Source organism: Podarcis muralis, chromosome 8 (genome assembly GCF_964188315.1).
Source record: "Podarcis muralis chromosome 8, rPodMur119.hap1.1, whole genome shotgun sequence".
NCBI lineage: Eukaryota > Metazoa > Chordata > Lepidosauria > Squamata > Lacertidae > Podarcis > Podarcis muralis.
In genome coordinates this window covers 11,018,943-11,045,496 of record NC_135662.1, presented here as the reverse complement: position 1 = coordinate 11,045,496, position 26,554 = coordinate 11,018,943, and the positions used below count along the sequence as shown (strand labels likewise).

Genomic DNA, 26,554 nt, shown 5'->3' with positions numbered 1-26,554 from the left:
AAGAAAAAGGAAACAAACTCGCAAGAACTCGCAAGATGTTTCGTCTTGCGAAGCAAGCCCATAGGGAAATTCGTCTTGCGGAATGACTCAAAAAACGGAAAACCCTTTTGTCTAGCGAGTTTTTCGTCTTGCGAGGCATTCGTCTTGCAGGGCACCACTGTAAACCACTGACCCAACCATGTGGGTTGGTGAGATTGTGTGGATCTTTGCAGAACATGCTGAACCATGTGTCACTATTCCAGGCAACCAGCACCTTCTGCAAAGACTCGTGGGCCCACCCAGAGTCTTCAGATACAGCCTCTGGGCGCCTTGGAACTTGTTGAAGGAATATGATTCTCTGTGGAGTTGCATGTGCATTGCTAAGAACCAGGAAAGGAAAGTGGACAAAGGCAATAAGAAGTGTATTGTTGTTGAGCAAGAATCATCCCTGCATCCCAGCCTCCTCATACATGCAAATAGGGATGGATGGACCTGTCCCTTTCACCTGGTCCTGGAGGAAGAACTGTGAGAGGAGAGACTTCATCAGGCAAGGCCTCCTTCCACCTGCCTTGCTCCACCCTCCAGTCTCTGCTTCTCAATTTGTATTGTATTATTTTATGTACTGTGGCTTGCCGTTGTTTTATTGATTATAGTGTAGAAATTATTTATTGTAACTGTTGAGTTTATTTCTGTTTAACTTTTATATGTTAATATTATGTAATACTAGTCTAATGATTGTTGAATTTTACTTTTTTGATGTAGGTTGCCTATTTTAAAGTTTTATTATCACATTTTTGTATTGCATTAGATTGTTATAAGATGATGTAATACAATATGGGTATGTGGAGTATCTAATTGAAAAACTAATAAATATTATTTGGAGGGGGGAAGATTGTTATAAGATGTACATTTTTTGTTTTTTCAGCTTGTAAACTGCCTTGAGTATTGTAAGATAGAAAGAAGGTATACAAATTTTAAAAAATGATGATCTCAGTTTTCCTCCAATCTTAAATTCTATTTTCCACATTTGAATTGTTTAAAACAATAAATAAATTTTAAATTTCTAACTATTCTACTGAGAATTTGTCCCAAGAAATACGTTTTTTTTGTATGCATTTTGGACTAATATACATATTTTTGCAACCATTTCCACTAATATATACAGAAAGGCTGGAGCTAGGACATGGCTTCCATCATCAAGAAATTCGCTATATACACCAAAGTGTTGTGGGTTCCTTGCACTGCAAAATAAGCTCACCTGTCTGCATTGGGCGAGGCGCTTTGGTCCGTTTCAAAGAAGCTGGTCGCGTCCAGAACGTAAGGGCTTCAGCTGAAAAAGCAAAGGCAGAAACACGTATGACCTTAATTACAGTGGCAAGAAGGATTACTCTTGTAGCGTTAAGGGTTTCACAGCAGTTACGTTACTGCAGTTCCTCAAACAAGTTAGGAGAGGTGCAGGAGATTCTCCCACGAATCCAAAGGATGTGCAAATGGGTTTTTTTAGGTCCACACAGGTCAACCCCATTCGCTGATGATGAGCCTAGTGAAACCTGTCAGCATTTTGGTGCAGATTTCTCCATTGTTTGTATGCAATTTTCTCTAAAATACACATTTTTGCAAGACTATTTCCCCATACGTAATGCATTCATGCATTTTCATTTCACTAATATATATGTGTGTACTGTATTTATTTTACCCTAGTATTTCTGTGGACATTGCTTGGCCACAGAACGGCACCGGAAATAGAATAGAGGAGAATGAGGTGTGTTTCAGTTTGCATACTGTTTCGGCAAGTGTAAATTCAGTGAGTTCAGCTTTAAATGCAAACTGAATTAATCCCCCCCCCCCCACGTTCCTTGTTACTTGTGCTGAGATATCACAGGACTTCATCCATCACAGGCATCCCCAAACTCGGCCCTCCAGATGTTTTGGGACTACAATTCCCATCATCCCTGACCACCGGTCCTGTTAGCTAGGGATGATGGCAGTTGTAGTCCCAAAACATCTGGAGGGCTGAGTTTGGGGGGTGCCTGATCCATCAGAAAAACCAGGCTCTGTTAATCCTTAAAATGACACACAAACAAACTTTGGGTCGTTTTTGCTGCAAGAGAGTAACCCATGCAGCATCTTTCCAGTAGATTATTCAGACATTTTCATAGACAATCTCTACTCACAGGGGGGAGGACGGGTCTTCAACGCATCCTGCACTTGCTCTATGGAAGGAGAAGCCAGCGGTAAAGGAATTCCTGTTGCTGAATGGGTTGAATGTTAAAATTAGTTGCCTCTGACCTGAACTGAATTTAAACACTGCATGGTTTATATCTATGAGAGATAAACATGGACTAAATCTGATGTGGGGTTCTTAAACTGGAGCATCAGATCTGCTTAAAAAGAACTGATCTCAATTCTTAGGAAGTTTACTGTGTACATACATTTTCTTAAGTACTGGAAACTTTGCTTTAAAAATAATAATCACCATCATCAGATCATTTGGCTGAAATGGCATTTCCTCCCACCTTTTGTTTAGATTGGGATAGTCAATGTGGTACCCTCCATATGACATTATTGGGTTGTATCTCACATCTTCCCTGACTGTTGCCTATGCCAGTAGGGTCTTATGGGAAATGGAGTTCGGTAACATTTAGAAGGCAATACATTGACTGGTCCTATTTTAGATTATGTTGGGGGCTTTTTCAGGAGAGGACCCCAAATATCAAGATAGCTGGAGCTGGAAATATGATCATGCTTTAAAACAAAGTCATAAAGGTTCCCAAACTGTTGGATTTTAATCTCGTACAAATAGAGATTCAAACTGCACGGACACCCAGGAATAAAATGATGCAATCTTGTGTACAAGGTACAAGAATCCTTCAAAAAAATGAATATTTTCCCCCCTGAGGATCTACACTGAATTTATACCCACAGAGCTTCCCGATTCATACACAATAACCCATTTAGCCATGCATGCATATCACATGATTGCAGATGACCCACCAATTAATGGGTGAATTAACTACAACAAAATGTTTTGCACCTGATGCTATATGGAGGTTGCATCTGTGATGCTAGACTCATCCTGCCTCCTTCATAGACATGACTCATTGCTTCCTGCTGCTGTCACCAAATGATTGACATGAAGGTTGGTGGTTCAAGCACACCCAGGGACAGTCTTTGGGAGGATTTCTGTATTGCCGGGGGGTTGGACTAGATGCCTCTCAGAGTCCCTTCCAACTCTATAATTCTATTATTCTAAGCAGTATCATATAACCACCAGCTGAGTCCCTGTTGAATTGGGATGGGGAACATATGCTGGCATATCTCTGGCTGAGCCAAGGATGAGGGAGTTAAGCTGGCACAGCCAGCTGTTTCGGGAAACTCCCAAGTTCAGAATTCCTGATCCATGATTGCAGTCTTAGGATTTTTGTCTATCACATGACAGTGTATGTTTTGACTCCACAGAGTGGGAAGTGACAGAAACAGGATGTGTTCCGTGAAGTGGGACTATTGTCTTTTGTTCTATTTCTCTTTGCTGTCTGATGCTAGAGAGAGAGGGAGCCATGTTGCAGTGGTCCGTGTGTGTTTATATGTAAATAAAGTAGATTAGCCAAAATGCTGAGTTGCTGAGGTCTGTCACACGCAAGTTGCGCAAACTCTGTGGATCCCTAAGTGTACTGATGTTGGTTGGCATTAGTCGCTGTGATGTTCAGGCTGAAGAAAGCTTATGAAGCTCCCGAACGATCGACCAGGAGGGAAGGAACATGCCAGTTGGGGATGTGTCTCTGCCAGAGTCCTACTCGAGTGTAGGCTGAACTCCTGACAAGCCAGAGATCTGCTGGATCCTAACCTGCTCATCCTGGTGGATCTGGTTATAGGATTCCTCCCCAAGTGTTTCTAAAGCTAGGTACAGTACCCTGTATACAAAGCAAGGTTTCACAGTGAGCATCTATCATCCCTCTGCTTCCCACACTCTGAATGCTCACTTGGCACTGGCTGCGTTCCAGGCAGAATGCCATAGCTCAACAGAGGCAAGGAAGACGCCATCGCAGTAGGCGAGACCGTCCATTCTTTGGCAGCATCCGTCTGCAGCCACGAGGACTCTTGGAAAGATGAAGCCTCAGCACCTTTCAAGCCAGGAGTCTGTTGCCACATGGTGAACGGTGGCGAGGATGCTCCATCACCTTTTGAAGCAATGGTCCATGGTTGTGCAGGCATCTCTGGAGCTGAAAAATTAAGACGCATAACAGATAGGGTTGCCATATCTTGAAGAGCAAAAAAGAGGGCAGCCCGAGCCATTGCCAGCCCGAACTGGGGAAAGAGGCGTTCGGGGCAGCTGTCGCACTCGTGCACCTTTTTTGTGGACAGGCGGAGTCCCCAAAAACATGGACAGCCCCCATGTTGAATAATGACTCAAGACAATGTGCTATGGGATTAAAATTGGCCACAACTTTATTATGTTTCAGATGTGGGTAGACCTTGGCTGGGGATCTGGGGAACATCATGGTTATCCAGAGTGTGGGGGGGGGGGGCTGGCTCTGGAGAACATATGTTCAAACAGAGTGCCGCCCCCGTTACACCGGCAATGACAACCTCTCGGCATACGGCCAAAGCCTCCCCTCAAAACAACCCCTTTAACAGGGAACCCTGGTATCACCACCACAAAGAGAAGGGGGGCGTGGGTCACTGCTACACACCCACCCCAATTTAGGGAAAAACTCACAGACATTTCCTTTAAAATTTAAAAATCTACCCGGATGGGCATGTTGGGCCCCAAAAAGAGGACATGTCCGGGTTTTCCTGGACGCATGGCAATCCTAATAACAGATCCTGAGGGCTCATTGAGAAGCCTATCCAAGAGGCCTGTGGACAAACTTTGGTCTTTTCATTGCCTGTGGTGGAAAGGCAAGCACAACAATCCTGTGCACAGTTATTTGGGAATACAGTCATACCTCAGGTTACAGATGTTTTGGGTTGTGCGTTTTTGGGTTGCGCACCGTGCCGAACCTTCCGCCTTTTCGGCGCTTGCACACACGCAAAAGCACTGAATTACAACCCACGTGTGTGCAGACACGGCGCTGCGGGTTGCGAACGTGCCTCCCGCACAGATCACGTTCACAACCTGAGTGTCCACTGTTTGTCCTATTCCCATGAGAGCCAGGAGTGTGAACTGCCCAAGCCCTGAAAAATGGACATTCCATGGGAGAGGTGAGGGATTGAGCAAGCAAGGGGTACTTACTCTGAATCTTAACTCTGTTCAGTTCAGTCACATGAACTGGCAACCTGGTGGGACTTACGGTGCAATTCAGATGCTATTTTAAAGGCTTGTTTTCCTACTTCCAGTGCAAGTAGATAAATAGGTAAACGGCGTTTCCTTGAGCTGCTCTGGTTTCCATTGTGACAGAAGCAGCTTAGTCATGCTGGCCACATGACCCGGAAAAACTGTCTGCGGACAAACATCAGCTCGCTCGGCCTGTAAAGCGAGATGAGCACCGCAACCCCAGAGTCGTCCATGACTGGACTTAATTGTCAGGGGTCCTTTACCTTTACCTTTCCTCTGCCAGGCTTAGGTTGGCTCAGCTGGCAGCAGCCCCACTGCTGAATGTAGTTTGCATCTGGCACTCGTTACGCCCACTTAATTTAAATTACCCTAGCTTCCCATACTTTAGGGAATGGGGGGAAAAAAACGATTTAAAAACAGATTGTGTAGAATGAGGGAAGGACACTCTGAAAGGATATGGTAGTCTCCTTTTCTTAGCTATTGGTCTTTGATATGAAGATGGATTTGCTGTATATGTTCATGCTTAATGCAGTTTTATGTGTTTCCGTTGCAACTGCCGATATTCAAGGCGTTTTTTATGTTATCTGTGCAGAGTATGATTGTTTGAAATGAAACAGAGCAGGTTTTAAAAGCATTCCCAAGGAAAGCAATAAAATCTATTAAAATAAATGTGACACAGAGAAAGCGGTTGTCTGAGTGACAGATTGCAGTTGCCTGCTTTATGCTCACACTCCATCCAGATATGGACTGTTCTGAATCCTCAGAACTCACTGAGGGTTGCTGGAGCTTCTGATGGACTGTCATAGCTTCCCAGAGGAGTTGGAGGAGGCCCTGTTGAAGCTGTTGTAGTCGATGAAACCTCATACGCTCTTGAAACCTCAGTCTGCAGCCATAAGGGAACGTCTGATGATGATGCTTCGAAGCCTGTTGGACTAACACTCTTTTGTATTGTGGGATCCTGAGTGAAAGGCATCTCCTTTCCTTTCCAGTCACCAGTCTGTGACCACCTAGGTATCTTTGTAGCTGAAATATGTTTAGGAAATATGAAGATAAAGTATAGATTAGATAAAGATATGTAATATGTTTGCAGATTTATAAACTGCTTCACTGCCCAAAATTACCAAACTGGCATTCAGCAATAAAAAATGAGTTTGAATACAAAAAAACAACCCCCAAAAGTTCTGAAAAACAATAAAACCATTTCTACGGTTGTACAAATAGTATTCCAAAAAATGACTGGGTCACACTTTTGGCAAGGTCTTCTGAAGGAAAAGGTCTTCAGTAACCACCTAAATGTCACGTCCCATCTCATTTCAGCTGGCAATTGATTCCAGAGGGCTGGAGCTGCAACTCTAAAAGCCCAGTTTTGCGGTACAAATTAAGTGCACCTCTGGGACATATGGTACCCTCAGTGGTGCCCCATCAGAGGATAAATATATATGTGATTATATATATTTCAATCACATACATGCGTAAGTACACCACTGTCTCCACCAGTACACACATTGATTTTGTGCTTCCAATACTACTTGGCTAGAAGCCATCACAGGCAGATACAAGTCATGGCTCCCCCCAAAGTAGCCTGGGAACTGTGATACAGAAAACAGAGAATGCAACATTTTTAGGAATGGCGAAGATCAGGGCTAGAGCCCATCAAAGTGATATCATTGCCGGTACAATAAGGCAAGTGAAGGCATTTTGTGCTTTTGAAAGCATTAAGAACATCTAAAAACAACCATGCAAGGGATTAGTTAGCCAAATAAACAAAAGATTGCCTTTCCAAATACAGAGGGATACTTGCGCACTTTTAAATGTCCATGTGTCTTTTGCAGCATCACCTAAGACCTTGTCAGCATCTTCCCATAAAGGAACCAGGCCGGGGAGAATCAAATCTAAACCTTTGAGGGAGGGAGAGAAAAAGAAAGGAAAGCTATTGCAGCAGACAAAATGCAATGACCATCACCCCCAAACACTGGAAAACACCACAGGAAACGGGTAATAGCCGATTGAGAAGCACCTCATCTCTAAGCTGCCTGCCCATGGTCATGCTGAACAGGAACCAATAACAGAGGCAGTATCTGCAACTCGGAATCTTATGATGAACACTGCAGATGAACATTCACAAATAGCTGGAATGGGGATCCCCCCCCCCCCCAGTTTGAGGGCCACGCTTACTTGCAGGCAACCTTAGAAGGGCCACATGCCTGAAGTTGATGACTCTTGTGGTTCCTCCCAAGTCTACAATTTCTTTGATTATTGACCTCTGGGCCTGAGGTTCCCTGCTCATACTGAATGGGATTTGCATAGGGATAAATGTTAAAGGAGGAACTGGGCCCTGGGAGAGGACATCGGTGGATAGGATAGAAGCAAGCTTAGCTTCCAAAGATCAAAGCCTGGTCATTTCACGCAACTCAAACACGCTTCTTGTTCATTAACAGCTCGGCCTCCCTCCGTGTTACATTCAAGATACACTTACCCAGAAGGTCTGACACATTTCCTGAAAAAGTGTAATTAATAAACGGTGACTTTTCAATGGCTTCCCACAAATCGGACAGGTTTCTTCCTGTTGGGAAAACATGGATTCAGGATGCTTCAACAAAAACCGGATTCCTTTCAGGCAAATGAAAGGACAAGGGGCGAGAGAATGACCTAGGATAGCAGTAGGCAAGCAGGCTAGAGCTTGTCCCAGAATCATGGGAAAGGCTGTAGCTCAGTGGAAGAGTATTTGAGTAACATGCTCAAGGGCCAAGTGTTGGCTAGTGGAAGGCATGGAGGCCAACAGTAGGTGGCACTAGAGTCAATAACCGGCACAGCCAACTAAATTCTAGCTTCGTCTCCATTGTCCTTCCTGTTGAGTTCATCAAAGGCAACACAGGAACCATGAAGGTAGATGTTTTCAGTTAGTGCCACACCCTGGACAGGTTATAAGTACCTTCAGCCAGAATGAGGTTGGGGAGGCAGTGCCCCATTCAACCTTAAGGATTAGCCTCCATCACTACAACCCTTCCTCTTGGCATGTTAGGTTAGCTTGGGCAGAGATTTAGCCCTGAAACACCCCCATCCAAAGCAATGAAGCTCTGAACACCCCCGGCTGAAGTGGTCCAGTCCAAGGTGGGTTTTTGTGCACAGGGTTCTTCCAAATACAGAGTTCAGATTTCTAAGCAACATATGTGGGGAAGAGAAGAGCGATTACACGGTTACCTGTGCGGCCTGACATGACGCAAATATAGATGCAGTCCGTGTCATTTCCTTGGCTCACTGAAAGACAGATGCTGCCTTAATTAAAACCCATTGAAGAGGAACAACAACAACAAAAAATCAGTTTTCCCATTCACATCACAAAGTCTGCGACAGAAATATCCAAAAATTATCCCGAATGTTGTGGTGCCAATTTCTTTCAAGTTGGAATTTCAAGGGGTAACAGCAGGGAACAATGCCCTCCTTATAAATTCCTCACTGGACCTTTTTTGTAGCATGCATTAAACACACACAGACACACACACACGACATCCAAGCAAATCGAGCCTAAATCTGATTCCCTCCTGAATTTGTGTAGTGGATAAGGGAGCAATCCTATAGAAAGATCCACCAGGAGGAGCAGGATGGGATCCAGCAGATCCTTGGCTGAAACAGGGGGATCTCAGCTCAGCCAGGCTATGCCAGCTTAACTCCCTACATAGCTCAGTTGGTAGAGCACGAGTCTCCAGCTCCACATTGTAAGGGGTTAGACTAGATGACCCTCGTAGTCCCTTCCAAATCTACATTTCTATGACCCTCAGCTGAATTGAAATCCAGCTGACTGAGCCAAGCACTGTGGGTCTTTCTCTCTCCCCCCCCCCTTTTGCATTTTATTTATTTGTTAACATTCTTACATTCTTATATTACATCGGTAAACATTGCCATATTACATTACAGGGTTCATTATAGTATACTTTCTAACATGTATACCAAGATTATATACAAATTTTATATACCAAGAAAGAAAGAAAGAAAGAAAGAAAGAAAAGGGAAGAGAGAGAAAAACCCAAGGACATAATTTTTTCCCCAAAGTCATATGCATGCAAACACATTGGACTTCCTGTCTATCCCGTTGTATATTCCTTTTTTTACAAATGAATGTACTCTTGTTATTGTATATTTCTTTACATTTTATCTAATACATTCCTATATTAATATGTGCTCTTAGTCTTATTTCTCAGCTCAGTCTCTCTCCAACATCAATCAAATGCTAGCATAGATAACGAACCTTTACTGTGGGTCTTAAGCTGCTGTAAGTCCTGAAAAGGGGTGCTCCTGGTGGATGGCATGGGCAGCAGTGGTGTAGCATGGGTTGCCGATTCCCAGGGCACGGCAAGTATTGCGCCCAGTAAGGCAAGTATTGTGCCTCCTAACCTGCGCCTCCATGCATCGCCAATGCTGCTGCCAGACAGGGCTGTGGAGCATGCATGGTTCCTCAGGCTGGGGCACTGGCACGAGTCTTGCCATCTGCCTGCCTGCCCCACCGGTGGGAGACACTGCATAGCTGAGGATGGCAAGGGCCCATCCTCTCCCAGCTCCTGCTCAAAGTGCTGCTCAGGTTATGGTTACCAGACGTCCCCATTATCTGGGGACAGTCCCTGGATTTACAAATCTGTCCCCGGACAAAATCTGTCCCCAGAACGTCCCCGGATTTCATTTAATATCCCCGGACTTATATTTTAAGTGCTGTAGGTTTATTGGTAGGGAATGAATGTTGTATGCAGCACAAGACACATCATATGGGGACTTCCGGTGAGGCAAAATGGCGGGTGCCATGTCAGCGATCAGCGATCAACTGCGCAAACAGGCTGGCTCTGAGCTGCTGAGACTGCCACTGCCACCGCCACTGCCAAGGGGGAACTGGGTACACCTGGTGCATCAACTGGGGGAACCGCTGACCCCCCCACGACCCAAATTGAGCCGGGAGCGAGAGTACCTGACCACTTGGCCAACTGCCCAGTGGCACTTCAGGGCCAGGAAAACCCCAGAGCCGATGCAGAGAGAAGGAGGAGAGGAGAAGGAGAAGGGAGAGAGAGAAAGAGGAAGAGGAAGGAGAAAAAAAGAGGGGAGCCCCGTACTTGTCACGCCGCTGCCACCGCTGAGGAGGAGAGGTAGGAGAGCACAGGGAGGGCAAGGACACGTGGCCAAGCCCAGGCCCGATCCGAGCCTACTACATGGTGGCTAGCGCACCAAGAGAGCAGGCCAGGACCCAGAGGAAGGCTATGTGACAGAGGAGACCACAGAAGAGAAGATATTACTTCTTAATTAATTTTTTTAATATCTTTTTTAAAATATATTTTTTTCTCTCTTTTCCAAAAAAAAAAAAAAGTGTCCCCGGACTCTTTGATAAAAATCTGGTAACCTTAGCTCTGGTGAGGTGGGTGGGTGTGGTGGAGAGCCCCCCTGGTCAGGACGGCAGATGGGGTCCATGGCCCAGAACCCACATTCCCTGTACCTGCCCTGCGATTGTCAAGCTTAATGGACTTGGCATCAAATTTGCCAGCAATGACTCTTACCTGACACAATAGAGGTAGACTTGAAAATTTCTTTAAGGGAATCGGTGGAGTTGCCAACGATATCAACTAGCAAAGCGGTAAAATCTGGGGAGAGAAGACCCAGCCAAATAAATAAAGCAAGCACTTGTCTAGTCCAGGACCTTCCCAAGTCCATCTCTTTACCACCAAAAATGGAGTGATGGAACAGTAAGAGCCAAACTACACATTTCGACAGGGATGGTGGAATCTGTGGTCCACCTGTTGGACTACAAATCCCATCATGCCTGAGAACTGGCCACCCTGGTTTACAATAATCTGTAGGGCTGCCATGTTCACCATCCCTGGGTGTTGTTTTTACCTGTATGGGCCTATGGCCGTAATAAATGTAATGTTGTTTGTTTGTTTCACCATCCCTGGTTTACAATCATCACTTCCCCCACCCAAAAAAGTGTGTTCAAATTGCCCATTTTTATTTTTAAGTATTGGCACCCAACTCCTGTGCCACGGCATATTGCTTACACGCAAGTAAAGACTGACAAGTTGGGTGTATCCCTCAGATACTTTGGCAATGTCCCCCTAGTGGCAATAGCAAATACCGTATTTTTCGCTCCATAAGGCGCACCGGACCATAAGGCACACCTAGGTTTTTTTTTTGGGGGGGAGAGATCAAGAAAAAAAAATCTTATGCGCTTTGGAGGCTTCGCGTTGCTATCGCTGAACCCAAGGAGCCTGCATTCGCTCCATAGGACACACACACATTTCCCCTTAATTTTTGGAGGGGGAAAAGTGCGTCCTATAGAGCGAAAAATACGGTATCTTTCATGCACCACTCACCTGTTAAGTCATTTGTCCTGTTGTTCAAGCAATAGCAGTACCTCATGGGGAATTTGGTGGGGTCGATATTCTTCAGGTTGGATACTATAAAGAAAGGACAAAGCAACAAGACATACACTGCAGAGGCATTTAAGACATGGCAATGTTCAGGAATTGAATTGTTAAATCAGGTAATTTATTGGACCAGTTGCTGTGTCTCAACCTAACCTCCCTCGCAGGGTTGTTGTGAGGATAAAGGGGCGAACCATGTGCACTACCTTGAGCTCCTTGCAGGAGGAAGTGGTAGATAAATTCTATAAATATTTATTTAATGGCTTATGTTTAGCTTGTTTCTAAATTAAGAGCTTTCATCCTCCTTTTTAGGAAAATCTCATCAAAGAAAGCAGAAAAAGCATGGCATAATTGTCATTGACAAACCACAACTTTTAAAAACTCATTAGCAGGTGGTGCTCTGGGTTAAACCACAGAGCCCAGGACTTGCTGATCAGAAGATCGGTGGTTCGAATCCCCGTGACGGGGTGAGCTCCCGTTGCTCGGTCCCTGCTCCTGCCAACCTAGCAGTTCAAAAACATGTCAAAGTGCAAGTAGATAAATAGGTACCGCTCTGGCGGGAAGGTAAATGGTGTTTCCGTGCACTGCTCTGGTTTGCCAGAAGCGGCTTAGTCCTGCTGGCCACATGACCTGGAAGCTGTATGCCGGCTCCCTCGGCCAATAAAGCGAGATGAGTGCCGCAACCCCAGAGTCGGTCACGACTGGACCTAATGGTCAGGGGTCCCTTTACCTTTACCTAACCCACCCTTCCTCCCTAAAGGAAAATTAGCTTACTGTTGTAGACGACTATGGAAACCTTGTGGAAGGCATACGAGCTGTAAGATGTGATGCTCAGCAATGAGAAGAACTTTTTGCTGCCTGTGGAGATATAGACAAAACTTGCCCATCAGTTATATACACATGCAAATGAATATTCAGGAAACGGCCCAAGCTGACAGATACAGCATTTGCTATCCCCCTGCCCCTGCCCCTAACATCACATACCTCCTGTCTCCATTCTCCAACGGGCATGCATTGAATGTAGTTAATCAAGGAGCTCAGCCTACACTCGAGTAGGACCCTGGCAGACACACATGCCCAACTGGCATGTTCTCTCCCTCCTGGTCAATTGTTTGGGAGCTTCAAAAGCTTTCTTCTGCCCTAACATCACAGCAACCAATGCCAACCGACACCAGCACACTTAGGGATCCGTAGAGTTTGCGCATCATGCGTAACAGACCTCAGCAACTCAGCATTTTGGCTAATCTGCTTTATTTACATATAAACACACACGGAGCACTGCAACATGGCTCCCTCTATCTCTAGCATCAGACAGCAAAGAGAAAAAACAAAGGACAACAGTCCCACTTCACGGAACACAGTAACACAAACATCCTGTCTCCGTCACTTCCCACTCTGTGGAGTCAAAACATACACCGTCATGTGAAAGACAACAATCCCATGACTGCAATCATGCAGCTGGAATTCTAACAAATAATAGAAGGGGAAGGAACAGATACCTTTGAGAGCTGTGTTTAGCATCCCATTTACCAATTCAGTCAGGTTAATCGCTGCCAGATCAACCGATTTAGCAGGCAACTCTGGAAAAGAAGAAACCATTTCTTATTAGCGCCGACATTCCATGTTGCAATTATGCCCAAACCAAACATGTCAAAGTGCATAGTTCAGCAACAGTTTTGCGCTTGTGATTACATATGCAACAGCTATAATGAGGTCGCATAACCCATGCCAGATCCAAGACAGTTATGTGCAATATAGTTGGTACACTGCCTGCACTACTTCTCTGGGTCTCACCTCACTGGACTTCTTCCTCTTTGCAAAATTGACAGAGGTGCTCTGTGAGAATCAGTAACACCTGAAAAGTTTTCTGGTTTTGTCTCAATTAGGAAGCAGGCAATGGCACACCGAAAACAATGATCAGGTAAACAACCAAGGAACAAATTCATAAGGCTGTTTTCTGCATAAAGTGACTTCTGGTCAGTCAACTTCCTGCATGTTGAAAAATTCCATTCCACCTTTAGTTACAGACATGGATCTGTTGCGTGTCACATGTCTGTTTACATTCCAACACAGTCTGCTGGGAACTTCTGTTTGTGTATAGCTTTTGCTTTTCTCTGTCTCTCGGAGAAGACAAAGAGAGAGACGACATGTTTCTCTGTCCTGATTTATGATTAATAAATCCGTAGTTGTAGTATGCTTCCAGAAGCCTCACTCCTATTCTCTGTGCGCAGTCAACTCTGCTGACGTAGTGTGCCTGGTTTTGAAGCCTGGGTCACTGATTTACATCAGAACAGAGGCCAGTGGGTCTTTGCAGCGGCATGGCTGGAAGGAGACAACCCAGCTGGGGCTAGCCAGCTGGCCTTGTGACCCTCTGCATGCCAACATCCTGCTGTTCTTACATTTCTGGAAAACTTTGAGGCAGTAAGTTCTGAAGTGCTCTGGTTTGGTTGAGGAACTGCATTGTGAAATTTGGATACCTGTGAATTGTGAAGGCTAGCTGTGTACAGTGGTAGCTTGGTTCTCGAACAGCTTAGTTGTCAAACAAATCGGCTCCCGAATGCCAAAAACCCGGAATTAAGTGTTCCGGCTTTTGAACACTTTTCGGAAGCCAAACATCCAACGCAGCTTCTACTTGAGTGCCAGAAGCTCCTGCAGCCAATCAGAAGCTGCACCTTGGTTTTCGAACGGTTTCAGGAGTCAAACGGACTTCTGGAACGGATTAAGTTCAAGAACCAAGGTACCACTGTATTGACTCAGAGAAGTATTGGTTCGAGAAGTGCAAATCAGGTGGGTTTCATAAAAGGTAAAGGTAAAGGTACCCCTGCCCGTACGGGCCAGTCTTGACAGACTCTAGGGTTGTGCGCCCATCTCACTCAAGAGGCCGGGGGCCAGCGCTGTCCGGAGACACTTCCGGGTCACGTGGCCAGCGTGACAAAGCTGCATCTGGCGAGCCAGTGCAGCACACGGAAACGCCGTTTACCTTCCCGCCAGTAAGCGGTCCCTATTTATCTACTTGCACCCGGGGGTGCTTTCGAACTGCTAGGTTGGCAGGCGCTGGGACCGAACAACAGGAGCGCACCCCACCGCAGGGATTCGAACCGCCGACCTTTCGATCAGCAAGCCCTAGGCGCTGAGGCTTTTACCCACAGCGCCACCCGCGTGGGTTTCATACATTGGTTCAAATTGGGTAGACAGTAATGGTATGAAGAAGGTGTTTTAGAGACTCCTAGTGGTTAGCGCCTGTTGTCTTTGTCCATGGAGTTTTCTTGGCAGGGATACTGGAGTGGCTTGACAGTTCCTGCTCCAGGTGGATCACGTTTGGTCAAAACTCTCCACTATGACCTTTCCATCTTGGGTGGCCCTGCACAGCATAGCTCATAACTTCTCTGAGTTATTCAAGCCCCTTTGCCACGGCAAGGCAGTATCTTAAAAAGCAGAGATATCACCTTGCCAACAAAGGTCCGTATAGTTAAAGCTATGGTTTTCCCAGTAGTTATGCATGGAAGTGAGAGCTGGATCATAAAGAAGGCTGATCGCCGAAGAATTGATGCCTTTGAATTATGGTACTGGGGGAGACTCTTGAGAGTCCCATGGACTGCAAGAAAATCAAACCTATCCATTCTTAAGGAAATCAGTGCTCACTGGAAGGACAGATCCTGAAGCTGAGGCTCCAATACTTTGGCCACCTCATGAGAAGAGAAGACTCCCTGGAAAAGACCCTGATGTTTGGAAAGATTGAGGGCACAAGGAGAAGGCGACAACAGAGGACAAGATGGTTGGACAGTGTTCTCGAAGCTACCAACATGAGTTTGACCAAACTGCAGGAGGCCATGGAAGACAAGAGTGCCTGACGTGCTCTGGTCCATGGGGTCACAAAAAGTCGGACACGACTAAACGACTAAAGAACAACAGTGGTTAGCACAATCACACCATTTGTCTCAGGCAAAATGTTGTATTAGCTGGCCCCTTTTTGGTGAGTGGTGTGCAAGAGAAAAAATATCAATTTATTCATTTGAAACCCTCATCCATCAGCCTTCCTGCAGTTCTGATTTTGGCTAGTGTGCAAGACTCTATATCAACACACTCCCTTATTTTTCCACAAAAAGACTTACCTGCAGTTGCCAGCACTGCCACTTTCTTGCTTTCTCCTTTCACGCTTTCGGCTGCAAAAGATATTTAAGAGGCTTCTATGCTTCGTGCCACAATCTATCAAAACAAAACTTACTTGAAGAGTGTCTTGCTTGAAAATGATGAAAGGCTTCTTGAAGATCTTCTGCATCAGTGATGGTGGGATACAGGGAATGGAAAAGCTTTGGGTTGGAAACCTTTCGGGTGCCCTTGATGAATTGGGATCTGATTCAGAAAGTCTGGTTTATATTTAGTAAATGGAACTTTTTTAAAAAAAAAAAAGCACAGCAGATGCTTTTTATGCACCCTACAAACAACTTCAATAATTTTTCAGGCAGCCAAAGGTAGTTAAACTGAAAAATCAGGGTTTTTTTCACCCTGGCAGTGAAATCTTGCACATATCTAATCAGAAGAAAATCCCCTTTGCCCAGTGGGGCTTACTCCCAGGTAAGTGTACACAGGTTTGCAGCCTCAATGGCAGCTTTGAGTTCCAGCTTCTCATTTCGTAAATTGGTTTGACTCTGAAAGTCTGCAAGCTAATATTTAATGGGTATTTTGTTACTTGCTAAAAGCCAGCTCCTTTGCTGAAAGCAAGACCCAGAGGTGGTCCGAGATGTTTTGCTGCTTGAGGTGAAGCACAAAACAGAGCCACTTCCCTAACTATACTGGTCCAGCAGTGTTAGGATATTGATGTTCTGTTCCACCTAAACAGATATGTGGAGCTGTTGTATGCCACAAGTCTGTTTACATTCCAGCACAGCTTGCTGAGAACTTCTGCTTATGTATAGCTTTTGCTTTATGCTGCTAGTTCTTGGATATGGAGAGCAGACATGTTTTCTTTGTCCTGATCTATGCTGAATAGACTGCTTGTAAATATGCTTTACATATGCCTCTGTCTGCCCTTCCGTCACGAAGAGTTTGTTATCTCTGCTGGCTTGCATGCTCAGCTTCTGAAAGGCTTCTGAAGCTCTGAGTCACAGATTGATGCAGAACCAAGGACTGGAGTTCGACTGGCTGCTGGCCGGTGGGCTGGAGCCAGCTGAGGGCCTGCCAGTTGCCCCCGTTCCCTTGGACGCATCGCAACAGGCAGTTGAATCTGACTTCAACCCTGGTGGCAGGATAGGATCCCCTCCTATACCTAAGAGCACTGAGCTAGCTTACAAGATAGCGGGCAGCCTGAGGGTCACACAAACCACGGGCATCTCGTTGATGCTTCCAACCTCCCAGCACGTGCTGCCCGAGGCAGCTGCCTCCTTCTGCCTAATGGCAGAGCCGGCCCTGCAAAGATTTGCCTATGCACATATGTTACTTACCCAAGCTGGAGGCAAACAGAAGGCAAAGGAACCCGAGGGATACATTAACAGCACCATGCAGAGGGAACCATGACATTTTGGAATCTGACTTCCAGTTATGTAAATTGCCTGGAGTGTGAGAAAAGAGAGAGACAGGGGACTCAGTACCTCTGGTGGAAAGGTAAGTTAGTCTACTTGGTTGTCATTGACTTAAAAAAAAATAATACTATTATTATATTATTATTTTTTAGGTCACAAGTATAAACTTCAAAGAAAATAAAAGGTTATAATGCCCTGCCTCTCTCCACCTGGATGGGGTCTGGAGAGCTCCAGAATGGACTGCTGCTGCTGCTGCTCAACAGAGATGGCTCCTTTTTTAAGTTGTTTCTATTTTTTATCCATCTCATTTTAAATTGTTATTGATATTAATGTTGTATTTTTTTAGTTTTTGATTTTATGATTTTTGTGGAAACTGTTATCCATTTGGTTGTGTACTTTTTGATGTGCTTTATTTATTGTTTATGACTTTTGTCACGTTGGTAATTAATTATGGAAATCTTGTCATGTTGTAAGCCACCTTGGGCATTTGTTTTAACTATGGAAAGACAGCATACCAATAAAATGATGATGATGATGATGAACTTTCTGTTGGAATTCTGCCTGGGTCAGAGGAATCCTGTCTGGCTTTCCAGCCACAAGCAGCTGGCTGAGCTGCTAGAGCCTTTGCTTGCTGCAGCATTGGTGCTTTATCGTAACACTTTCCTCATTGCTAGTAAAGGTAAAGGTACCCCTGCCCGTTCGGGCCAGTCTTGCCAGACTCTAGGGTTGTGCGCTCATCTCACTCTATAGGCCGGGAGCCAGCGCTGTCCGCAGACACTTCCGGGTCACGTGGCCAGCGTGACAAGCTGCATCTGGCGAGCCAGCGCAGCACACGGGACACCGTTTACCTTTCCGCTGGTAAGCGGTCCCTATTTATCTACTTGCACCCGAAGGTGCTTTCGAACTGCTAGGTTAGCAGGCGCTGGGACCAAGCAACGGGAGTGCACCCCACCGCGGGGATTTGAACCACCGACCTTTGGATCGGCAAGCCCTAGGTGTTGAGGCTTTAACCCACAGCGCCACCCGCGTCCCATCTTCCTCATTACTAGAATGCCATAAAATGATTAATGCATTAATTATACTTTGCTGCCATGTTGGCTCATTAAATAATTCCGATCAGTATCTAACCATCACATTGGCTCATTAAATATTTTCAGTTGATATCATAATGATAATAATAAAAACAATAATAATAAATTTTATTTATACCCCACCCTCCCCGGCCCTCCCCGGCTCAGGGTGGCTAACACCAGTAAAATTACAGTAAAAACATAATAGGGAGGGAGAAAACCAATTTAAAACACAGGTAAAAATGCAATTTAAAATGCAGCCTCATTTTAAAAGTAGCCCATAGATCAAAACCATAAGGGGAGGGAAACATAAGAGTCAGACTGAGTCCAAACCAAAGGCCAGGCGGAACAGCTCTGTCTTGCAGGCCCTGCGGAAAGATGTCAAGTCCCGCAGGGCCCTAGTCTCTTGTGACAGAGCGTTCCACCAAGTCGGGGCCAGTACTGAAAAGGCCGTGGCCCTAGTTGAGACCCATCTAACCACCTTGTGACTTGGGACCTCCAAAATGTTGTCATTTGTGGACCTAAAGGTCCTCCGCGGGGCATACCAGGAGAGGCGGTCCCATGGCAAGGACCCCGTAAGGAGCCTCTGCACCCGCTGGAGTTTCTGGGTCAGTTTCAAGGGCAGCCCCTTGAAGAGCGAGTTACAATAATGAAGCCTGGAGGTGACCGTCACATGGATCACTGTGGCCAGATCAGGGCGAGAAAGGTAAGGGAGCAAATGATGGCATTAAAATTGTGCCAAAGGCTGGGCATAGTTGGCCAATTGGTGCCAAAGAAGGATAGAACTTTCTTTATGTATGCTACAGCAGCAGCAAGAATACTCATTGCAAAGCATTGGAAGACACAAGATTTACCCACTCTGGAAGAATGGCAGATGCAAGTAATTGACTATATGGAAATGGCTGAAATGACAGGCAGAATCCGAGATCAGGGAGAAGAATCAGTGGAAGAAGATTGGAGGAAATTTAAAATTTATTTACAGAAACATTGTAAAATGTATGAATGCTGATGACATTGAAATGAAATGAAATGAAGATAGATAAAAATTATAAATTATAAATTTGGGAGGTAAAATAATTAAGTATAAAGTAATAGGATATGAATTTGCTGAACCAACTTTCAAAGAGGGATACAAAAAAGGGAGGTGTGAGGAAGTCAGGAAAATAAGTTAATCAAAGATGAGCATTTAAATAGGAGGGATTTGTGTTTTTCTTCTTTGTGCGTTTATTAGTTTTTTCTTTCCCCCTGTTAGGTTAAATGTTTGTATTTTTGTATTGTGTAATTTTGTATTGTGTTTTATATTTTCCTTGTGTTTTTACTGTTCTCTGTTGTTTTAGATTCTCTTTATTGTTAAATTCAATAAAATATTATTATAAAAAAAAAATTGTGCCAAAGGTATCTTTTTTGGAAATGCCTTTTTGAGGGGGCGCGAAGTAAGAGCCCCCAGCCCAGCCCAGTGCTCATCTCCCGACATCAGAGGAAACAATGTTCTTGGAGAGGAACAATAGGCTCCTGCCCCAGGCACTGTGAACTCCCACAATGCTGCTGGCCCACATTTCTTATGGTAAATTAGATGGTGTTTTTTTCCTTCCCTAAACTAAAAAGCCAAACCCAATGGCTGAGCTGCTCTTGACTTTTCCAGGAGGCCAAAATGGTGTCAGAAGATCACATGGCTGGGCCAAATTAAAACGCCCACATTGGGATGGCTTTGTGTCATATCAGCAAAATAGCCTCCCTGTTTGGGCGGACAATTACCCGAGCCTCTGCACTATTGCAACATTTTGGAATGGACGAAGGATAAAAGGAAGACAAATGCCTTTGATGTCTATTAATATTGCACGGAAGAATGAACCGGTCTGTCAGCCGTCCGGCCGTCATTACCAGTTTGGTTCAACACATGGTCACGGATAAAAGGAAGCGTTTCTCATATGTCCAAGCAATTTTCCAACCAGGATTCAAGAGTTCTGATTGTACATTCAAACTGGTGGGGAGCAGTACTGAGCAACACAGAAAGAAAAGAGAAAGGAGCTCTTTGAATATATTAAGATTATTCAAATGGAGTTTGTGGGTGATTGTATTCCGTGGCAAGATACCAGTTCCCATGAGATTCGTTACTGCTTCTCAAGTTATTCCCAGGTGCTCCATCAGCCCTAATTTACCAGGGACAATTCCAAGTTTCATTGTCACAATTTTTTGCATTGGGGGCATGGCTTTTGAATGTTTTGTTGGTGTGTGAATTGTCTTTTCTCTGAGCTTTTCTCCTGCCCCACCCAAGATCCCTAGAGCAGGAATGGGAAGAAGGGAAAGATTTGCAGTAGATCGGCAATGATGGCTGAAAACTCGCCCCCCACTCTAGCACAGAAATTGTGGGGGATAATTAAGAATGGACTATTGTGTAGAATGGATGCGGGTGGCGCTGTGGGTTAAACCACAGAGCCTAGGACTTGCCGATCAGAAGGTCGGCGGCTCGAATCCCCACGACAGGGTGAGCTCCCGTTGCTCGGTCCCTGCTCCTGCCAACCTAGCAGTTCAAAAGCACATTGAAGTGCAAGTAGATAAATAGGTACTGCTCCAGCGGGAAGGTAAACGGCATTTCCGTGCATTGCTCTGGTTCACCAGAAGCGGCTTAGTCATGCTGGCCCCATGACCCGGAAGCTGCACGCCGGCTCCCTCGGCCAATAAAGCGAGATGAGCACCACAACCCCAGAGTCAGTCACAACTGGACCTAATGGTCAGGGGTCCCTTTACCTTTACCTATTGTGTAGAAGGGCTGCCAGCTCATCCCAGGTCTAATAATAATAAATAATAATAATAATAATAATAATAATAATAATAATAATAATAATAATAATTTATTATTTATACCTCGCCCATCTGGCTGGGTTTCCCCAGCAACTCTGTGTAGCTTCCAACTGAATATTAAAAACAATACAGCATCAGACATTAAAAACTTCCCTAAACAGTTGTCTTTTAAAAGTAAAATAGTTGTTTATTGCCTTGACATCTGCTGGGAGGGCATTCCACAGGGCAGGCGCCACTGCTGAAAAGGCCCTCTGCCTGGTTCTCTGTAACGTCACTTATCACAGCGAGGGAACCACCAGAAGGCCCTCGGCGCTGGACCTCAGTCTCCAGGCTGAACAATGGGGGTGGAGACGCTCCTTCAGGTATACTGGGCCGAGGCCGTTTAGGGCTTTAAAGGTCAGCACCAACACTTTGAATTGTGCTTGGAAATGTACTGGGAGCCAATGAAGATATTTCAGGACCGGTGTTATATGGTCTTGGTGGCCATTCCCAGTCACCAGTCTAGCTGCCACATCCTGGATTAATTGCAGTTTCTGAGTCACCTTCAAAGGTAGCCCCACATAGAGCGCATTGCAGTAGTCCAAGTAGGAGATAACTAGAGCATGCATCACTCTGGTGAGACAGTCTGCGTGCAGGTAGGGTCTCAGCCTGCATACCAGGTGGAGCTGATAAACAGCTGCCCTGGACACAGAATTAACCTGCACCTCCATGGACAGCTGTGAGTCCAAAATGATTCCCAGGGTCACATCTGGTCCTTCAGGGGCACAGTTTCCCCATTCAGGACCAGGGAGTCCTCCACACCAGCCTGTCTCCTGTCCCCCCAAGAACAGTACTTCTGTCTTGTCAGGATTCAACCTCAATCCGTTAGCTGCCACCCATCCTCCAACCTCCTCCAGACACTCACACAGGACCTTCACAGCCTCAAAACAAATTCTTCTGCTTGGTAGCTTTGCAAAGCCTGGATAGCCCATTTGCTTAGAGCATGGTGCTGATAAGGCCAAGGTTACAGGTTCGATCCCTACATGGGACAGTTACATATTCCTGCATTGCAGGGGGTTGGGCTAGATGATCGTTGGAGTCCCACTGAAATTAATGGAAATGCCTACGGCAGAGCTTTTCAAACTGTGTCATGACACGTTAGTGTGTTGGCTGCAGTGTGAAGGTGTGTCGTGCGAACGCTCCCTGCGCTGCTCCTGGGGCTGGAAAAGGGGTTAGTTTAACCTCTGGTTTGCTAATAAAACTGAATGACTGCATCGCAGAATGATGCATGTCTAAAAAGCGTGTCATCAACATGAACAGTTTGGAAAGCTCTGGACTAAGGTCTACTCTGTTTTCACTAACATTGGATAAAACCCATTTTTGTTATTTATTAGAAAGCATTTTAAATTCATTATTATTATTATTATTATTATTATTATTATTATTATTATTATTATACATACATAGAAGTCCCGGTAATCTCCCATCCAGATTAAAGACTGCTTTTGTCCCTGCCTAACCCTACTGAAGATATTTTCATTCTGGCCAGCTGTTTGCACAATAGGGCAAGCTATTTTTAGATGTAGTTTTACTGATACTATTTGCTGATCAATTGTTGCTGCTACGACTTTGCGGTTTAACTGAAAGCGGCATTTTGTATAATTTTCCATCTATTAATTTTTAGCCGTCCTGAGCTCCAGATCGTAGGAGGGGCAGGATGCAAGACTCTCTAACGAGCAATAAATACATAAAATAAGTCGGAAACATTTGGCCAAATACAATCCCTTGCATTTTGAAACTGTTCAGTAAGCTCATCACTAATATTTTAAAACCTCTTCTGTAGCAGTTTTTACTGCTGAGCAGTTTTTACTGCTCCTTACTCTCTAAGGAGAGACACTGTTAATGATGACTTTTGAAGTCCAGCCCCACACCCACAATTTCATTCAGCTTTAAAAAATCAATACCAGATAACATACAAATAGAACATTCAAAGAAAGTTTTCCATTTTGTTTTGCTAATATGTGTAGCATTTCTATGACACGCTTTTATTTTGACGCCAAGCCTGAACTCAACAAAACATATATTTTCGAACACATTTAAGGTTCATGATGGGGACTGGGCCATTAGCTTCAGCAGGGAAAAGATAGCTTCGTTCCAAATATATCAATTTATAACCTGTTTGATCATCCATAGTCAGACCATTTAATCAGGATTAAGTGCCTTTTCATTGCTCCGACCCGAGTTAACAAAAACACTAGCCACGGTTCACGTGCACCATTTAGCACGACAAGTAACTTATAATGTTCTCCTTTTTGTGTGTTGCCAGTAATGTCAAATCAGGTATCAGGTGTCCCCCCTGCTTTTATCAGTAGCAATACGCAAGGAATTACTGCAAATGCAAAGAACACAGAGAGATCGCTTGTTTTGCGACTCTTCCTGTTTCAGCTCATTTCCAAGCGGCAAAAGGCCGCTGTCTCAGATCTGAAGCTAACTTCAAATATTTATATATATACTGCAAATTAGAAATACTGCAAATTAGAAAAGAAATTATTTTCTTGATCACTAATCCTATGCTTAAAGCTAGCTTGTTACATTTATCATTCTGTCTGGTCCATTATTAGAGGAGGGTTTTGTGTTGTTGTTGTTTTAAAGCTTTTCAAAAAGGGCTATATTTATGTTGAAACTATCCAGGGTCTCTCTCTCTCTCTCTCTCTCTCTCCATATCTATGTATCTTTTAGTTTCAACTCACCTCGCTTCTGTGGATGGTGTTGATAAAGCCCTTGCAAGAGTACTCAGCCAAAAGGTTATCTCACTCCTTTTGATGAAAGGTGACTAGGCTGCGAATGGACAGGCTCGATAACCTTGTTTTTAAAAGATAAGCCGGTGGAAAAAGAGAAATGTCAGTCTCCATGGGATGGAGGAAGTGAAAGGCAAGCAAAAAGTGCTTGTGGCACGAACTGGAGTGAATCCCTTAGTGGGATGACATAGCAAGGTGCGATGTGAAGCCACTTTTGGCAGTAATTACTTTCCCTGAAAAGTAGAATTGAGAGGATTGTTCCTCCAACATTTAAAGAGACAGGCCCTCTTAGTGTCATAAAGGAACATCCCTTCTGGAACAAAGAGAGGTTGACTTCAGAAAATGGCTTTGTGTGTGTTGCTGCTTTGCTTTAGTTCAGAATCCTGACAAGACAGAAGTACTGTCTGGGCGGGCTAGTGTGGAGGACTCCCTGGTCCTGAATGGGGTAACTGTGTCCCTTAATGATCAGGTGCACAGCCTGGGGGTCATTTTGGACTCACAGCTGTCCATGGAGGTGCAGGTCAATTCTGTGTCCAGGGCAGCTGTTTACCAGCTCCATCTGGTATGCAGGCTGAGACCCTACCTGCCTGCAAACTGACTCAATAGAGTGGTGCATGCTCTGGTTATCTCCCTCTTGGACTACTGCAACATGCTCTATGTGGGGCTACCTTTGAAGGAGACCTGGAAACTACAGCTAATCCAGAATAAGGCAGCCAGACAAGCGACTGGGAGCGGCCGCCAGGACCACATAACACTGGTCCTGAGGGATCTGCATTGGCTCCCAGTACGTTTCCGAGCACAATTCAAAGTGTTGGTGCTGAACTTTAAAGCCCTAAATGGCCTCAGCCCAGTATACCTGAAGGAGCGTCTCCACCCCCATCGCTCAGCCTGGACACTGAGGTTCAGCTCTGAGGGCCTTCTGGCGGTTCCCTCACTGCGAGAAGTAAGGTTACAGGGAACCAGGCAGAGGGCCTTTTCAGTAGTGGCACCCACCCTGGGGAACACCCTCCCATCCAATGTCAAGGAAATAAACAACTATCTGATTTTTGGAAGACATCTGAAGGGAAGACATGTTTAGGGAAGTTTTTAATGTTTGATGTTTTATGGTGTTTTTAATATTCTGTTGGGAGCCGCCCCGATTGGCTAGAGAAACCAAGAATTATTATTATTATTATTATTATTATTATTATTATTATTATTATATCCATCGTATACTAAAAGGTAAAGGTAAAGGTACCCCTGCCCGTACGGGCCAGTCTTGACAGACTCTGGGGTTGTGCGCCCATCTCACTCAAGAGGCTGGGGGCCAGCGCTGTCTGCAGACACTTCCGGGTCATGTGGCCAGCGTGACAAGCTGCATCTGGCGAGCCAGAGCCGCACACGGAAACGCCGTTTACCTTCCCGCTAGTAAGCGGTCCCTATTTATCTACTTGCACCCGAAGGTGCTTTCGAACTGCTAGGTTGGCAGGCGCTGGGACCAAACAACGGGAGCGCACCCCGCCGCAGGGATTTGAACCGCCAACCTTTCGATCGGCAAGTCCTAGGCACTGAGGCTTTAACCCACAGCGCCACCTGCGTCCCATTCGTATACTATTCGTATACTATCGTATACGTCCCATCGTATACTACCACGTGTGTAATCAGGAGGGGAATTTGACTCAGTTAAGCGGGTATTGGCAGACCCACCACATTTGCAGCTTCTGAAACATTGCACCAATTGAATCGCAGATGCATAGAATTGCCGAGTTGGAAGGGACCACGGCGGTCATCTAGCCAACCCCTGGAATGCAGGGATCTTTTTGCCCACATGCCTCTCTGTATGTTATTGTTGTTAATTACATTTGTATACAGTGGTACCTCTGGATGCGAACGGTATCCGTTCTGCAGCCCCGTTTGCATCCTGAGTAGAACGTAAGACACGACTGCGCGTCTGCGCATGCGCGGGTTGCGTTTTGGCGCTTCCATGCATGTGCATGACGTCATTTTGAGCATCTGCGAGCGGCGAAACCCGGAAGTAACGCGCTCCATTACTTCCGGGTCGCTGCAGGCTGTAACTTGAAAATGCTCAACCTGAAGCAAATTTAATCCGAGGTATGACTGTACTACCTTTATCTTCCAAGGATCTCAAAGTGGTGTGCCTGGTTCTCTTCCTCCCCATTTAATCCTCCCACAACCCTGTGAGGTAGGCTAGGCTAAGAGATAGTGACTGGTCACCCAGTGAGCTTCATGGCTAAGCTGGGATTTGAACCCTGGTCTCCCAGGTCCTAGCTCAACACTCTAACCATTATGCTATACTGGCTCTTTTAACTGTCAGACAACACACGATAGTTGAGATCTGCCTACAGCGGGCTGATCCCAGGAGGACAAATGTTTTTAATGGTGGGTCCACCATTATCCTATGCAAACAGAGGCCTGCTTTGGTTTTGATGGATATTCAGCTGCACAGGCTTGAATCCAGCCAGTTATGTGTTTAATTTTGCTCAATGTGAAGGGCTTGGTTTTACCAGATCTGAAGATCCGTCAGACTGTTAGAATTCCTGCTCCATCATTGCAGTCATGTGATTGTTGTCTATCACATGACGGTGTATGTTTTGACTCCACAGAGTGGGAAGTGGCGGAGACAGGATGTTTGTATTGTTGTGTTCTGTGAAGTGGGACTATTGTCCTTTGTTCTTTTTCTCTTTGCAGTCTGATGCTAGAGAGAGAGGGAGCCATGTTGCAGTGCTCCGTGTGC

At 45.2% G+C, this 26,554-nt stretch overlaps 1 protein-coding gene across 1 annotated transcript in view; it reads right to left on the bottom strand.

The window, feature by feature from the left end:
* The window catches only part of HHLA1 (HHLA1 neighbor of OC90), a 39,283-nt gene extending 15,194 nt beyond the window's left edge, over nucleotides 1–24,089 (bottom strand). Inside the window, exons 1-14 of the mRNA XM_028738559.2 lie at nucleotides 23,773–24,089; nucleotides 17,094–17,201; nucleotides 15,765–15,815; nucleotides 13,152–13,232; nucleotides 12,427–12,510; nucleotides 11,602–11,685; nucleotides 10,789–10,872; nucleotides 8,456–8,512; nucleotides 7,731–7,817; nucleotides 7,060–7,152; nucleotides 6,026–6,277; nucleotides 3,960–4,199; nucleotides 2,154–2,231; nucleotides 1,238–1,309 (exon numbers count right to left, since the gene is read on the bottom strand). Of these exons, the coding sequence (XP_028594392.2) occupies nucleotides 1,238–1,309; nucleotides 2,154–2,231; nucleotides 3,960–4,199; nucleotides 6,026–6,277; nucleotides 7,060–7,152; nucleotides 7,731–7,817; nucleotides 8,456–8,512; nucleotides 10,789–10,872; nucleotides 11,602–11,685; nucleotides 12,427–12,510; nucleotides 13,152–13,232; nucleotides 15,765–15,815; nucleotides 17,094–17,169 (1,339 nt within the window). The 5' untranslated portion in view covers nucleotides 17,170–17,201; nucleotides 23,773–24,089. The remainder of the gene's footprint in view (nucleotides 1–1,237; nucleotides 1,310–2,153; nucleotides 2,232–3,959; nucleotides 4,200–6,025; nucleotides 6,278–7,059; nucleotides 7,153–7,730; nucleotides 7,818–8,455; nucleotides 8,513–10,788; nucleotides 10,873–11,601; nucleotides 11,686–12,426; nucleotides 12,511–13,151; nucleotides 13,233–15,764; nucleotides 15,816–17,093; nucleotides 17,202–23,772) is intronic.
* Nucleotides 24,090–26,554: the final 2,465 nt, after the last annotated feature.